The sequence below is a fragment of the Peromyscus maniculatus genome, chromosome 20 (genome assembly GCF_049852395.1).
Source record: "Peromyscus maniculatus bairdii isolate BWxNUB_F1_BW_parent chromosome 20, HU_Pman_BW_mat_3.1, whole genome shotgun sequence".
In the NCBI taxonomy this organism is placed as follows: domain Eukaryota; kingdom Metazoa; phylum Chordata; class Mammalia; order Rodentia; family Cricetidae; genus Peromyscus; species Peromyscus maniculatus.
In genome coordinates this window covers 27,631,350-27,647,994 of record NC_134871.1, presented here as the reverse complement: position 1 = coordinate 27,647,994, position 16,645 = coordinate 27,631,350, and the positions used below count along the sequence as shown (strand labels likewise).

The following is a 16,645-nucleotide window of genomic DNA, read 5'->3' as shown; positions in this document are numbered from 1 at the left end:
AGAAATAAACACTAACCATTAGCAGCTGCTGCCCCCCCACACACATTGGGAGACAATTAGACATTAAGAGACTCCTAAGGTCATGCCAAACCCCATCTATAACAATGCCTAAGTGATCCAACTTGAGCCTGATCCATCTCTGGATCCAGCTGCCCATTTGCTGGAAATACAAAGCAAAAAACAGTCAGTTGGACTGAACCCTGAGTAAGCAATCAGAAAAACAGATTTTGAGAACCTACAGTTCAAACAACCTCAAGTCTTCACTGAGAAAAGGGACAGAGGACTAAAAGGTGAAAGGGGCAGTTCCCGTCGTAAGTACAGGTTACTCTGTGAATACCAAGACAATGTTCTCTGTGGGAAAAGTGCTTCTGGTTATTACAACTGTGTCTGTCCTGGGTCAGTTCACCGAGCAGTGTGTTGTGCCGGTGTTTGACAGTGCAGAGAAGAGACTTTTCTACAGCAGGTCACCACCACATCTGAACACACCTAAAACAAGTTAGGCATGCTTCTGTTCTTCAATCTGGCTAAAACAAGAAGCAAAGAGATGAAGCGAGTGCCCATCTTAGCCTACCTACTTGCTTCCTCTTCGGAGGGAATCCCCTAATATCACACTTCAGACAGATACAAATCATTGTTCTGGCAGTGTGGAATTCCAAGACAGAGATTACACCCAACCCTGTTCTTCTTTTAGTTCCCACAACCCCAAACCGGGCTTCCAAGTTGCTCAAACACAAACAAGGAGTCAGGATTTACTCTGCCTGCTTCATTCACTACACTTAGTACATCATTTCTAAATCCAAAATGTAACTGAAAGCTGTCCACTTCTCTCCTCTCTCCACTGACTGTACCAGTTTCATGAATTATTGCAATAGCGTTTCTCTGTGTGCATTCTCATGTTTCATGAGTGTTTTTGTTTGCATGCCTGGTGCCTACAGAGGCCAGAAGAGGGAGTCAGATAGCCTAGAATTGGAGTTTCAGACAGTTGTGAGCTGCCATGTGGGTGCTAGGAACCAAACTCAGGTCCTCTGCAAGAACATGAAGTGTTCTTAACTGCTGAGGCAGCTCTCTACCTTTTGTTTTTATTATAAACCCTCCATAGTCTACCCAGGGCAAACACACAGTCTTGTAAAATGTTAAGTTGTTTAAAACCCCCCTTTAAACCTTTAATGACAGCCCACAACACCCTGGCTACAATCCACATTCCTTCCATCACTGGCATCACTGACTCTGCCCCTGTCTCTGACATCATCCCCAACCACTTTTTTCCATCCTCTGACCCAGCCATAACGGCCTCATTTCAATCCCCCTTCAGGCATTCTCATAGCTTTCCCTCTAGCTGAATTACATTCTACGCCGCTGCTGACGCTGCTGATGCCACCGCCACTTCCCTCCAATTGAATTTCTCAATGTCCTGTTGGTGCCTACACCCCACCCCATCAGAAAAGCCTCCTCCCACTTCCCTAAGAAGGTTCCAGCCCTTTGTGTGTATGCGCACTACTTCCAGCTCCCAGAGAGCTCAAGCTCCAATTAGAGTATATGTTATATGCAGGCAAACTCATCTGTTTCATTTGCCAATATACTTAGCAGCTGTCACTTGGAAAGCAATCATAAATAATTACTGAATGTATGAATAAAAAGTATGTGAGTGAAGCCAAGTCTGAAAGCCATAAGCAGTGAGTGATCACTAAGAAAACCAGTTTTTACAAGAAACGGAAAAGGAACAACCAACATATTACATGACTCAAGAGACAGAATTCAGGAAATTTTCTGTTATTTTCAGTTTGTCTTCCTCAAATATATAATCACTCAATGAAGTTTAACAAGTGCAACTTGCATTCCTTTCTAATTATAGTGAGCTCTGTCTGATGATTTCGGAGAACCAAAGTGACCTGGACAGAGGATAGTATTCTGTGTTTTAATACAAAAATTTTCCATCCTTGGAGCCCAATACACCTGTGTGCATCAGCATTCTGATTCCTGGAAATTTTATTCAATTCACTTCTTTTTACAAAGATGTCACAGGAATGCACAGGCTAATTCAGAACCCAATGCAATGCTAACTGTATCAGTTAATTATCAGTTATCATTCTGGCAACCCTCATTTTCCTCTGAAATTAATTTTTAAGATATAATCTTTGAGGTACTTTCAAAACTCCAAGTAATATGAACTTTAATATTCATAACACATAGTAAACATAACTTCAGACATGTCCCTTTCCATATTTGCTGCTTCCATTCATTCAACTTGAAGCTATAATGTTATTAGAAGAAAATGTTTTAAATATAGACTCTTGGTTCTAAGAGCTATGGGCCTCTTAAAATTAGAATAATCCTAACACACATGCGACAACTAAAACCACAGCAAAGTCGAAGCTTGAAGCCAAAAGTACAATCTAGCAGAGAGCATATATTTTCTCTCTGGGAAGGCAAATGGAAAGAGCTTCACAGTTACAGATGGCTGGAAGAGTCAGCAAGTGAGGTCACCGTCTCTATGGCTGATGTTTCCCAGCACACACCCGGAGACAAACGAGGCTTTGCCTCACAGCAAACTGCACACTTCACATACTTCTCTGTGAACTGTCAAACATCACAGATCATCATTTCACATCCCCATACTTTAACTGGGCACACAGAATTATTCCCCAAACAGTAATTTTAAATATTAATATCCTCAGTCTCCACCGACTTTTCCCTTTCTAAAATCTCCAAAGATGTTTCCACAGCATCTGTAAGTCACAGCGGCAGCACCAGTCTGGGGGCCTCTGTTCATGTCATCATCTCTACCAAGTACGTTGGAGATGGTGATGAAGTCAGTCCCTGACAACCACTAAAATTCACACCAACCATGGTTCTTCAAACCGTGAATCATAATTCACCAGTGAATCATGAAAATAATTTGGTATAAGGCCATCTTTTTTAAATGAAACAAACAAGAAAACAGAAATCGGAAAACATAATATACTTCATAAAACCCTATTTGAGATACAGATACATACATGCAGAGGAATCTCTGTATTCATGTTTCAAAAAATGTATTTTGAAAGTCATTAATATATGGTCACTTGATGTAACATCTCTAGTTAAACAGACTTCTTTCCAACTAAGTTTTCTTAATTCTTCAAATTATAACTATTCACTTTTTCCCTTTCAATCCAAAGAGGAATTCAATTTAAACTTTTTAATTTTAATTCAAGAATTTCATACATAAGTGCACTGTACTTACATAAATTCTACCTCTCCCTCCCCCAACCTCCAATTACCTCTCTCAAATTTATGACCTCTTCTTCTGTAATTATTATTGATTATATATATATTATATATAGATATTAGACACATATAATGCACAAACAACCTAATGAATCTAATTAGTTGTTGCCCTTATATGTTTAGGGTTGATCTCATAGGGCTGGGCAACCTAACACCGAGTTTGTTCCTGAGGAAAACCCTCCATCAGCGGCTCTTGACAATCTACAACTTTTCATCTAGGGATGGGGCCTTGTGAGCTCTTCCTCCACCCATGCTGGCATGTCAGCAGGTATGGTCTCATGCAAGCCTTATGCAGGTACTCATGCTGCTCAAAGTTCATAACAGAGCATCCTGTTATCATGTCCAGAAGTCCTCTCTGTCATCTGGTCCTCTCCGTCCCCTTTCACGATATCTCCTGAGCCTTAGGTGCAGGAGTTGTATTAAACATGTCCCATTTGAAGATGAGCACTCCATAGTCACCTACCCTCTGTAGTGTGAACCACAACTGTGACCAGTTGTGAATGTCTGTAACAACCTCCATCTGCTTGCTGCAAAAATGTGGCTTCTTTGGTGAGGGGTGAAAATGGCAACTATCTACAAGGATAAGTATTTAGAAAGAGTTTGGAAATTATATTAACTTGGGAAAATAATAGTAATAGGTCCTTCTCTAGGGTGTATAGCCTCTCCAGCCTGGGGTGCTTAGCTAGGTTTATAGCACCAGGCATGACTTCTCTCCTACTGAGCAGGTGCTAAGTCCAATTAGGTAGTTGTTGGTACCCCCAAGATATAACTGCCACTATTGCACTGTTAGGGATATCTTGTCTACAGGTCATTGTCACGGTTCTCGGGCTTTATAGCTGTGTAGGACTGTTAATAACTCTCCTCCTGTGGCAGCTTGCATAGCACCTTCTATCCTGTGAGGGCCAGCCCTCCAGAAGGAAGCTTCCAGGTCAACACCAGTTTGATTTCTCCAAGTCCTGTGATCAGAGGGTATGGTGACTTCAGCAATAGTTCAAGTTCTGGCAAGGAAGCAAGAACAATAGCAATGCCTATATTGTTTGGGAGGTGTCTTAGTTTGGGTTTCTATTGCTGTGAGAGACACCGTGACCACGGCAACTCTTAAAAAGAAACATTTAATTAGGGTGGTGGTTTACAGTTTCAGAGGTTCAGTCCATTACCACCAGGACTGGGAAGCATGGCAGCATGCAGGCAGACACGGTGCTGGAGAAGGTGCTGAGAGTCCTACATCTTGCAGGCAACAGGATGTGGTCTCAGACACTGGGTGATAATCTTGAGCATAGCCCCCTCAAAGCCTACCCCCACAGTGACACACTTCCTCCAACAAGGATGTACCCACTTCAACAAAGCCACAGCTACTATTAGTGCCACTCCTTATGAGATTATGGGGGGCAATTACATTCAAACTACCACAGGGGGTCTCTTGGACCCCTGATCAACAACTAAAAAGAAGTTACCCCTTGCCTGGCACTGGCATTTTGTTGAATAGTCTATAGTTCCTGGGGGAACATTATCCTCCCTATGGGGTAACTCCATTTAAACTGGGTGTGTGTGTATGTGTGTGTGTGTGTGTGTGTGTGTGTGTGTGTGTTATGTAGATGTCCATCAACTGATGAATAATGAAAATGTGGTATATATACACAATGGAGTTGTATTCAGCTGTAAAGAAAAAAATGGAATCACCATTTTTCAGGTAAATGGGTAGAACTGAAAAATATTATACTGAGTGAGGTAATACAGAGCCAAAAAAGATGAACACCACATATTCCCTTTTCTTTATGGATCTTAGACCGATATTCAGGTTTGAGTGTACAAACTGGAGTGATCATAGAAGCCAGGAAAGGGAAGAGGGAAGGAGCTCTGGAGAAGGGAGAGTAGGCCACAGTGCTATGAGGGGAGGAACTTAACAGGGGAAGAAGAAGGGCGAGGGATGGAGGAGGGATTCCTAAAACCAGAGAGCCTTAGGAAAATCTGTTATTTTATAAACTTACTTTGAAATACATATACCATTTATTAAAGCTTTTCAGAATGAACATTTAGATTAGTTAAAAAAAAAAAAAAAAAAAAGCCAGAAAGATGGCTTAGCAGGTAAAGGCACTTGCCACCAAGCCTGACAACCTGAGTTCAATTCCCAGAACCTACACAGTGGGAGGAGAAAACTAGCTCCCACATGTGCGAGTCTATAACTCACACAAACAAACACATATGACAGATTACTTCAGAAACGCTCATTTCAATCTAGCTTGGTACACACACACACACACACACACACACACACACACACACACAAATCTCCTTTACATTTCTAACCAACACTTCAGCACTAATAAGTCCTATGCCTCATTCCTAAAGAACAACAGATAAACGAATCGTTACTCAAAATCACCTAGAGACGCGGTTTGCCTATTATCCAATGTGCAGCTGCAGTCTGCTCCCCTGAAAGTGTTCCATACTCTACTGTCACAGTCCTCTCCAAAAGGGAAAGTCTGTTTTAGTCACTTGTCTGATTCTAGAATTGAACATGTCTGGTCTGTGAGTATAGATTAGCACAAGTGGGTGCCAGTATAGATGAGACTCTGGGGTCTGATCCCCTGCACAAAAACGAGAACTGAATAGACTAAGTTATGGTGGGAACTCGGCTAACTCCTCCCTAAGTCATGGCCTGCTTTACTTTTTAAGAGTTCTCCAAGTTCATCATAGACAACTCTAGCCCTCACTTGGTGAATCTATACACCAGGACACAAAAATTTCGCTTCCATCATTCCAAGAACCTATATGTTCTGAATATGGACAAATCCATTCTCTCACTACAACATCTTCATACTGTCTTGACAGCGCTCAGACTTCTCTGCCACGAATTTACATTCCTAACTCCCAGGATAAGGCACACAGATATCACAAGCTAGTTCATGTTAAGGAAACCATGAATACTTTTTACTGATTCCTCTTTATCTTTGATTTTGAGTCCATACAACAATTTCCAACTTCAGCCATTAATAGAAATATCTGACTTAAGATTATTTTCCTTTTTAATTATGTAAATACACTCTGAATCCCTAATTCTTTTACTTCAATCTTCAACTTTACTTCCCCCAAACTACTCACTGCTACCAGCTCTTTAACATCTACAGCTTAACTAACTACAGCTTAAATCAGGAGTTACCAATCCTGAAAGCAGACTTCAATAGCTCACTCACTCACTTTTCCATTGTCTTCACTGTTGCACATCAACTTTTTTCTACTGCTCCCCAATCAGTTAATTATAATTTTACATAACTGTCATTCTTAAATATGGCTGAAGAACAAGACCCATTTGGTAAATCATGTCTCTCTGGCAAGAATATCTATCCTCACTTTGACAAGAATTATACACAACTACATATACTCCCAACAACCAGAGTTCTCGTGTTTCTAAAGTCCAGTATGACAACACTTAAAATCTGGACATCAAGAAACCACTGTGATACCTGGAATAAATGATAGGGGCAGCTACATGTACTGCCTCTGTTCTACACAAGACTTGTTAGAACACTGAATCCATGAATTTGAGGATAGAGTTGCTGTACAAGATGGCCTGGGAATCCTGAATTGTGACTCTAAAATCTGGCTGCACACTAGACTCTCCAGCTCCCAGAGAAGAATGATAGCAAAAGAAGGAAAATCCAAAGCAGTGACAAGGCTACATAACATGTTTACATGTTTTATAAAGGCATGTATGCAAAGATCAAATACCCACACCAGAATAGTGGCCATCCTCTGGTAGGAAGGAGATGCAACAGAGAAGACAGACAGACAGACAGACAGACACACACACACACACACACACACACACGGAGGGCTTCAAACATATTCAGAATATTTTGTGTCTTAAGCTAGGTGCTGATGCATAAATATTTATCAAATTAGTCCTCATTAAGTTTTGGATGCCTAAAATTTTGTAATTAAAAAAAAAAGAACAAAAAGGATATAGCACATAATCAAATGAGCATCACATTAGGAACCCTGAGAAATATCTTGAGGTAGAAAGAAATACCCAGAGAAGACACTTTATGAAGCAGACCTTGATGGAAGAATAAAATGGACTACAAGAAAATGATAATGATTATGATAATGATAACAGCAATAACAAACTTTTCTTTCTCTTTTTTCTATTTTATTTTTTGAGACAGTGTCTTACTCTATAGCCCAGGCTAGCCAGGTACTCACTATATAGCCCAGGCTGGCCTCAAATCTATAGTGATCTTCCCTTCTCAGCCTGTGTACTAGCATTACAGGCATGCACCACCACAGCCAATTAACACAAACTCTTCTAAAGGAACAGCATGAACCAAAACAAAACTGGGAGCACTCATGGCCTCCAGCCTGAATAAAGAACACCAGGAAAGCTTTATGAGGCCAGATTCACTTGGTCACTGGTAACAGAAGAAGCTAGAGAGTCCATGACAAAACCCAGCCCTCCCCCCTCTCCCCCCGGCCTGATACTGTATCTCTAATGGAGGGGAAAGGCATGACTGCAATGATATTTTAGCAAAATAAACTGGAAGCTACATGCAGGACCAACTAAAGCAAACCGTTCTATGAAGTACTGGTTCTGCAAGACAGCAAGGGGCAAGAGTCTAGAAGCAGCCCCATGCCCTCCCACCACCCCAAACACAGCCCTTCAGCTACTGAATGTCTCCACTGCTAAACAGTTTCTGAAAAGTACAACACACAATCGGCCAGTGAGGAGGCACTACTGCAATTCAAGTGTGGCACGTCACTCTGAAATACAGAAGTCATCTTACAAATGAGAAGTGGAAAGAAAAAAATAATCCACAGACTTTTTCATGGAAATGTTGGTAGGACCTAATGGCAAACTAGATGAAATAATAAAGGCTCACATGAAAAAATCAAGATGCCAGCTGAGCAGCAGCAACTGATCACATGGGCTTGGACAAGGGCAGCAAACACATCCCCGTGAAAATACACCTGAATGTTAAGGTAGTGCTGCGCCAGGCAGAAAGGATATATGGCATTCTTACTGAGACTAAGAAAAAGTGGGCTGAGGGTCCAGAAAGCTGCAGAAAAGATGATCGCTACATTACAGAATTATAAAAAGTACCACTCTACATAATAAAGGCATAAGCACCTTTGCAGACCATCAGACTAAGGATTCTGGTGCTCTTACTTAACCAAATTCCTTAACCTCTCTGAGTGTCATTTATGAGTAAACTACAAGCTAACAATAACATAGTACTAAACATACATGAAACACTTTACTAAGTGCTTTACATATGAGCCCATTTAATTCCCATGACATATTTTACAAGTGAAGTCATTTAAACTTAGAACTAGCATAGCATGGTAGGGTCAGGATTACTATTTTTCAAAATAACTAACTAAAGGAGGGTATGTACCAACCACATCACATAATAATGTTTCAGTCTGTTGTAGAATATTATTTTAAGATGTGTTACATTTGTTTACACTGTGGAACATTTGTTTAATGATACAAAGACGTGTTGCATTCTTTTATGTTGCATTTGTTTAACTCTGTGAGGCTGTGTCACTGTGCCTGTGTAAAACATCTGATGGTCTAATAAAGACCTAAACAGCCAATAGCAAGGCAGGGGAAAGGATAGGCAGGGCTGGCTGGTAGGCAGAGAGAATATATAGAAGAAGAAATCTGGAAGGAGAGATCAAGGATTGAGAAAAGAAGGGGCCAATACCCCAGCCACACAGCCAGACATGGAATAAGAAGGAAAGAAAAGAAATACAGAAATAGAGAAAGGTTAAAGAGGTAGACAAGAGGTACCAGAGACAAAAGGTAGATGGGATAATTTAAGAAAAGCTGGCAAGAAACAAGCCAAACTAAAGCTAGACATTTATAATTAAGAATAAGCCTCCATGAATGACTTATTTGGGAGCAAAAGAGGACAGGAGAAAAAAACAACAACATCAGTTAATGACCGACCATGCAGATGAGGTACATAAGGCTCCTACATCACTTCCGACAAGTACACAGATACTTACACACACACACACACACACACACACACAATAACCTAATGAGTCTCAGGGGAAAAGCCCCAATGTTAAGTCACAATGTATAAATTTCCCGGCCAACAATACAATCTCAAACAACGGTAGATACACTTTACTGTGAGACAACAAAGATCAGAAGAGCAACACAGACATTTACCGTAGGTAACTCCCAGGCTCCTGTCTGGCAAACAAGCTGTATCTTCATCTATAAAATAAAACTTTCTGCAATCCAACCTGCTCCACAGAGCTGGTGTGAGGATAAATATTATTAATTTGAAAATGCTATGAAAAACACGTATCTTTTGCTTTTTAGAAATGCCTTTCTGGCCGGGCGGTGGTGGCGCACGCCTTTAATTCCAGCACTCGGGAGGCAGAGCCAGGCGGATCTCTGTGAGTTCGAGGCCAGCCTGGGCTACCAAGTGAGTTCCAGGGAAGGCGCAAAGCTACACAGAGAAACCCTGTCTCGAAAAACCAAAAAAAAAAAAAAAAAAAAAAAAAAAAAAAAGAAATGCCTTTCTGGTAGGACAGCAAAATAACCCAACAGGTAAAGGTATTTGCCACCAAGCCAGATCACCTAAGTTTGAGCCCCAGGATTCACATGGTAAAAGCGAGAAACAACTCCCCCAAGCAGTCCTTACTTCCACATAAGACACGGGCTTCCATGAGCAAGAGTGCGCGAGCGCACACGCACACACACATGCTCACACACAGGTGGGAGGCAGAGACACTAAACAAACAAAATGTAATGTTTTTTAAAGTTTGCTTTCCTGAGCAAGAACTATCCTTCTAGTCTCAGCTATTCCTAAGTCTAAGGCAGGAGCTCTTAAACCCAGGCATTCAAGGCCAAACAGGGCAACTCAGGAGAGGAGGCAGGAAAAGGGCTACAAGATTTGCATTTCTAGATTAAAACGATGAGTCTCTGAAGAAATTTAAAGTTAAAAATAAGTCTGTTTTATTTGTAACCACTGCTTTGTAAAGTATAAATCACTATGGAATTATCACCCACAACTTCTGATTGTCCGGGTTCACTGATGTCTCATCAAATACATGTATTATCTTACAGCCATAATGAAATTGATAACCTACAGTAGAGCTAATCAATAAAGAGGTTCTACTTCGATTCAATCGTTCAAGTTGGCCTACGCCATGGTCTCAGACACCCCCCCCCCTACTGTCCTTCTAAGGCAGAAAGAAAAAATAAGTTTCAGATTTTCTTCTGTCACTGAGGGGGAGGGGAGTGCCCAGTGAATACTAGATGACAAACACCAACAACATGCTAGAAACAATCTATCAAATGACCTGCTCCCAGGACTCTGATGGATAGCCTGTCCCTTCTGAGAACCTGTTCACAACCTCCCTTTTTGGCACGTGAACAGATGGTTTCCAGGCCCCAAGGCTCACATATCTAATCACACAATTCACAACCATTCTCAAAGTCCCTACCTTTTTTAATTATTTCATGCTCCTGAGCCAAACAGTTTCCATTTAAAGATCTCTAGCTATCAAAGCACATGAAGTCTTTAATCTTCACCACAACACTCTCTTGGAGAGAGGTGCATAAATTAAAAATGACAAAGTGAGGTTAAATGTCTTATACAACATCAAACAATTAATTGATTCATTCTTGGGGCAGAGGGAGTGCACATTATGAACTTTTATCAGTGGGCATTTACTTAGCTTCCTAAGATGACTGAAATTATTAGTTCAAACATGCTGTACACATATGCAACCAATATGTCCAAGATTAAACACAAACAATACACAGTATACCAAAGAACCACTATGTTTACATGCAAAGCCATATGAGGGAGGGGTTCTGACTTAACATTCCTCCTGTCTCGTCTCCATAAATTCTTTAGAACTTGAGGGAGAGAGAAACACCTGTCATTACAGCATGTCCATAATGTTTTGCATTCTGCGTGACTATTAATATATTTAATTCCTTAAACTGTAAATAATCAATACATCGTCTCAAGGTGAAGGGTTATTATATTAAAATCACTTGACCAAAAAAAAAAAAAAAAAGGGCAAGAAGGAAAAGCGTGCACTGATGTCCTCGTCCTAAGTCTCAAGGCTTCGTGAATTTGCCTCTCCAACCCCCCTAACCCCACGATCTGCGGGGTGCCCAGCGCTGGCCACTCAACTTGCGGCGTGCCGGGGCCCCACGAGCCGTCCCCTCGGGGCCCGGGGCCTCGCGGAAGGACGCGGCCGGGCCGTGGGCGACTGGGCCAGGCTCTGCTCGGCGCCCGGCCGGCGGGGACAGGGTCGCGGCAGGCCTGGCCTAGCCGCCCCCGCCCCGCGGCTTCCGTCCTCATCCCGCTCCCGCCGTCGTTACCTCTTGGGCGCCGGCGGCTGCTCCATGGCGGCCGGCGGCAGAAAGAGGGGCCGAGTGGACCGGGAGGGCGGCAGAGAGGAAAGCAGCCTGGGAGCCGCCGGGCGAACGCGGGGGAGCACACCGGGAAACTCCCGAGAACTCGGACCAACTTTCCCGTCACTCCGCGGCGGATCTCCCTCCCGCCCCTGGACGCGGTTCCTCCCGGCCGCCCCGCCCCTCGGCCGCGGCCTGCGCTTGGAGCCGCTGGGAAGCTGAGCCAGCGGAGGGTGGGCGGGGCCGACGCGGCCGGGAGAGAGGGGGCGTGGCCGAGCGCGGCCGGGAGAGAGGGGGCGTGGCCGAGGGCGGCCGGGAGAGAGGGGGCGTGGCCAGGCGCGGCCGGGAGAAAGGGGGCGGGGCCGAGCGCTGTCGGGAAAGAGTGAGCCGGGCCGAGCGGGGCCCGGAGGGGTGGGCGGGGCCGAGAGCAGCTGGGAGAGAGTGGGCGGGGCCGAGCGCAGCCCGCAGGGATTGAGCCCGGCAGAGCGTGGCAGAGCGCGGCCCGGAGAGAGTGGGCAGGGCCGAGAGCGACCCGGAGGGAATGGGCGGGGCCGAGAGCGGCCCGGAGGGAATGGGCGGGGCCGAGCGCGGCAAGGAGAGAGTGGGCGGGGCAGCAGGGAAAGAGTGAGCCCGGAGGAGCGGGGCCCGGAGGGGTGGGCGGGGCCGAGCGGGGCCCGGAGGGGTGGGCGGGGTCAGGCGCTGCAGGGACTAGCGGGGAGAGGCAGCCTTAGAGGGCACAACCAGAGCGGAGAAGAGACTTCCCTGCCCAAGACCTGCTCAGCTGGACTCATTTCTCTGGATTCCTCAAGGATACAGGCTAATCATCTTGTAAATCCGTTTAAAGTATAACTAACTGCCCACACTTCCCTCTCTAGTCTGCTTATAATTATTAGTTATTATTATTAATGTTTCCCAAGCCACCAAGCCATTTGACATTTGTAGCTTAGAGCAGTTGAGATACTTCTGGGAATTCTGGTTGATTTTGATTGTGTATGAGCACAATAATTACAGTCGAATGACAGAAAATATTCACTGCAGTGATCTCTCACCAAATTTTGAGCACCAGGTGTCCTGTTGGGTAACCTGGGAAACCAACCACTAGTTATGGTGCTAGGAAAAAGATAAAAGAGAGAATTTCCTTCCTTCCTTCCTTCTTTCCTTCCTTCCTTCCTTCCTTTCCTTCCTTCTCTTTCTTTCTCTCTCTTTCCTTCTTTCTTCCCTTCTCTCTCTCTCTTTCCTGAGTCCTTCTCCCCACCCCAACAGCCCCAAACTCATTATAATTTCACCCCTTAAACACATTCAATTTTTTGTATACTATTTAGCCTTAAAATACATACACATACACTTTCTCACAACTATACAAATTAGTTTGCTTGCTTTTATTAGAATATTCTTAAATGAAGACTTGTGCAAGGTTAGAACCTTGTGTCTGAAGTGAAAGTTAGTAAAAATGAGTACCAACCCAGTTCTGTGGACAAGAGAAAGTAGTCCACAGCTGTATACCTGCTTCACCTATTCAAGATCTACCTCGGGCAGTTCAGAAGTGATAGGACAATGACAATTACAAAAGCTAAGTCGTTAAAATGTCAACTCAGGGCCATGAGACGGTTGCTTAAGAAAAGGCATTTACCGCACAATCCTGGTGACTCCAAAGGGGTAAAGAGAACAGACTTTCTCTTGATATTTTCTCTATAGAGACCAGTCTCCACTCACCCAGGCAACAATTACCAGGGAACCGATGTTCTAGGAGCTTCCGTAAAGTACAGTCAAGAGCCTGGGTGTAAGCTTCTCAAAAAGGACTTGAAATTTATCAAAAGACCATTTTAACACAGATTTTAAATACAGAGTTTATGAGAAGGAGAGAATCCCAGGGAAATAGTAAGACATACTCTTAGGGATACAGGCTTCCTTATCATTAAGGTCTATACGATTGTGGTGACTCTCAAGGTACAACTCAAAGAGCCAAGAAACTCCCTCCTCATTGCTGCTTTTGATGAGTGAAATTATAGGGTGTCTCCAGAAGTGCATGCATTTATAATCTGATAAAACCTGGAGCCACTGGAGCCTAGGTAAGCCATTTTCATTCAAACCACCGCAAACCCACAGTCCTAGAGAGAGAGGGGCAAGGGAGGCAAGTCAGTAGTTGTCTTGAGAGGAATGCCTTAGATGACCTCACTAGAAGACTAGAGGAGTAAGTAAACAGTGACTTCGTGCTTCCTTCTTCCTGGACTTTCTCCTTCGTCTATCATCACCAGAGTGCAAGTGGTCTGGGAAGCACAGTGGTGGTTAGCATTCACTAGACGAGCCCGTAGAAAAGGACAGTGAACCCGACTTAGCAAAAGGAACCTGTCCATCCAGGCACTTGCTTATGTGAGAAGCAAGGTGTAGTAGGAATCTTAAAAGTTCTTATTAATAAAATCAAACCCGAGATGAGTTATTGGGGTCCATGCTGGTAGATCAGAGAGACAGAATAAGCCACAGCTATCTCACCTCACCAGTTCCTCAGCTGGTCCTGTTTCCTCAGACTGGAAGCCTCTGAGTCCTCATCCCAATAGCTCTCAGCTCAATTACTGCTCAAAAGCCTGAATGCTTAACCAGCCAAAAGCTTAACCAGCCAAAAGCCTCTAGTTTCTGGTCCTCAGGCCTTATATATCTTTTTGCTTTCTACCACCACTCCCTGGGATTAAAGGCTGGCTTTCTGGGATTAAAGGCGTGTCACCATGCTTGGCTATTTCCAATGTGGCCTTGAACTCACAGAGATCCAGAGGGATTTCTATCTCTGGAATGCTAGGATTAAAGGTGTGAGTGCCACCATTTTCTAGCCTTTGTATCTAGTGGCTGTCTGTTCTCTGACCCCAGATAAATTTATTAGAATACACAATACCACCACATTTCCTCTCTTTTTGTCTAAAATTAAAGAAAGCTTATAACTAATACAAGAAAAACTATCTAATAAGTATATACAATATATACAGCCAAAAATTACATTAATGATGTCTAGTCCATTAACATTTGACAAATTCAGATAAAAACTCCATTATATATATTAACAATGTCCAGTCCAGTAACATCTGATAAACTCAGACCAAAAAATTTTCATTACTTATTTAAAACAAGTAGTTTCTTTTTAAAAGTAGATTCCATAATCTCCCTTTTTATCTTATCATATCCATACTTTCTCTTTTTTCTTTTCATAATAGATTCATTAGTCTACCTTTTGTCATTTTTTATATCTTCCCCTTTTCTTCAGTGTAGATTCAGTGATCTACCTATTTATCCTATTATTTCTTTATCTTTTTTCTCAGAGTAGATTCGATGATCTAGCTCATATCTATATTTTCTTTTTCTTTTTGTTTTCTAGGGGTGAAGATATCTTTAGGGAATCTTGAAAAGAAAATTTTTTGGGTTAATTTTCAAGTCCTGTATCATTTGTCCAGTCTCTGCATAAAAGGAAAGTTCAGGGCTTGTTTCAAGTCCTTGTTCAAGTAGTCTGTCAGGCTGGATCATCTCAGCTAGTCCTCTCGAAATTGTCCTCACCAGTTTGTAGTCCAAAGTCGATTTTTCCATGGTGTTAATCAGCTTAATAGCTTTATCATAGTCCATGTGGAATCATCGTTGTACGAGTTGTAGGATCCTGACATCTTTTTGAAGATTTCAAAGTCACTGTTAGGTGTGGTCATGGTTTCCGCAGACTTTTTTTTTTTTTTTTTTTTTTTTTTTTGCCTCCTCTGTGGTTTGGAGCAATCATAGTCTGATAAATGTCTGTCTCTCGGAACCATGAACATTCTTCCCTAGAACATAAAATCTTCACAACAATTTCTCCCCACCATTTGTCTTGCCAAACTTTTCCAAACTGACCTTTGCCGATGCTTTCTTGTAACACGATGGTCCTGGCAATTCTTCTCTGAACCAGCAGCAGTAAACCATTCGTCCCAGGTAGCAGCATCACCACAGTCACCAACACGATGAGAAGGAGCTGGCAACGTGGAGCAGTAGCCACTGCTTCCATGGTCCCACCACTGTTTGTGGTTCAATCTGGGCCAAAGCTTCTCCCAAGCCTTCTAGGCCGGCCTCAAACTCGGGATCCTCCTGCCTCTGCCTCCTTCAGCAAATCCAACTGGCATGTGCCACCACCACCGGCTGAGTGTAGCTTGGGCCTGAGCTGGGGCTCACAAGGCCACAGCCAAACAGCTTTTTCATGAATTCGTAACACGAACGTTGGGCGCCAGATGTAGTAGGAATCTTAAAAGTTCTTATTAATAAAATCAAACCCGAGATGAGTTATTGGGGTCCATGCTGGTAGATCAGAGAGACAGAATAAGCCACAGCTATCTCACCTCACCAGTTCCTCAGCTGGTCCTGTTTCCTCAGACTGGAAGCCTCTGAGTCCTCATCCCAATAGCTCTCAGCTCAATTACTGCTCAAAAGCCTGAATGCTTAACCAGCCAAAAGCTTAACCAGCCAAAAGCCTCTAGTTTCTGGTCCTCAGGCCTTATATATCTTTTTGCTTTCTACCACCACTCCCTGGGATTAAAGGCTGGCTTTCTGGGATTAAAGGCGTGTCACCATGCTTGGCTATTTCCAATGTGGCCTTGAACTCACAGAGATCCAGAGGGATTTCTATCTCTGGAATGCTAGGATTAAAGGTGTGAGTGCCACCATTTTCTAGCCTTTGTATCTAGTGGCTGTCTGTTCTCTGACCCCAGATAAATTTATTAGAATACACAATACCACCACAGCAAGGAGAGCAAATGATATGGTCTGGCGTTCAGATGACTCACACTTAGGTTGGGTGGAAGGAGAAGAAAAAGTTCCCCGCAGAGCATCATGCATATGCCAGCAGTCACTGAGTGCCCTGGGAGTAGCCAGTGAGGGTTCTAGTGGTGGGCTGGGAAAGACTTCCTGGAGGATAAAGTTAGGAGGAAAATAAGGAACCTGTGTGAAGGAAGACGAGTTGAGTCCATTTTAAAGTCTGATAAGTTGAAAAAA

The 16,645-nt window shown here is 43.2% G+C and overlaps 1 protein-coding gene across 6 annotated transcripts in view; it reads right to left on the bottom strand.

The window, feature by feature from the left end:
- Positions 1–11,901, bottom strand: part of Stk3 (serine/threonine kinase 3) — a 256,630-nt gene extending 244,729 nt beyond the window's left edge. Inside the window, exon 1 of one of the 6 annotated variants that reach the window (XM_015996380.3) lies at positions 11,624–11,901. In XM_015996380.3, the coding sequence (XP_015851866.1) occupies positions 11,624–11,649 (26 nt within the window). In that variant the 5' untranslated portion in view covers positions 11,650–11,901. The remainder of the gene's footprint in view (positions 1–11,623) is intronic. The other 5 variants (XM_076555921.1, XM_042264624.2, XM_076555918.1 and 2 more) reach the window with 5 other exon arrangements.
- Positions 11,902–16,645: the final 4,744 nt, after the last annotated feature.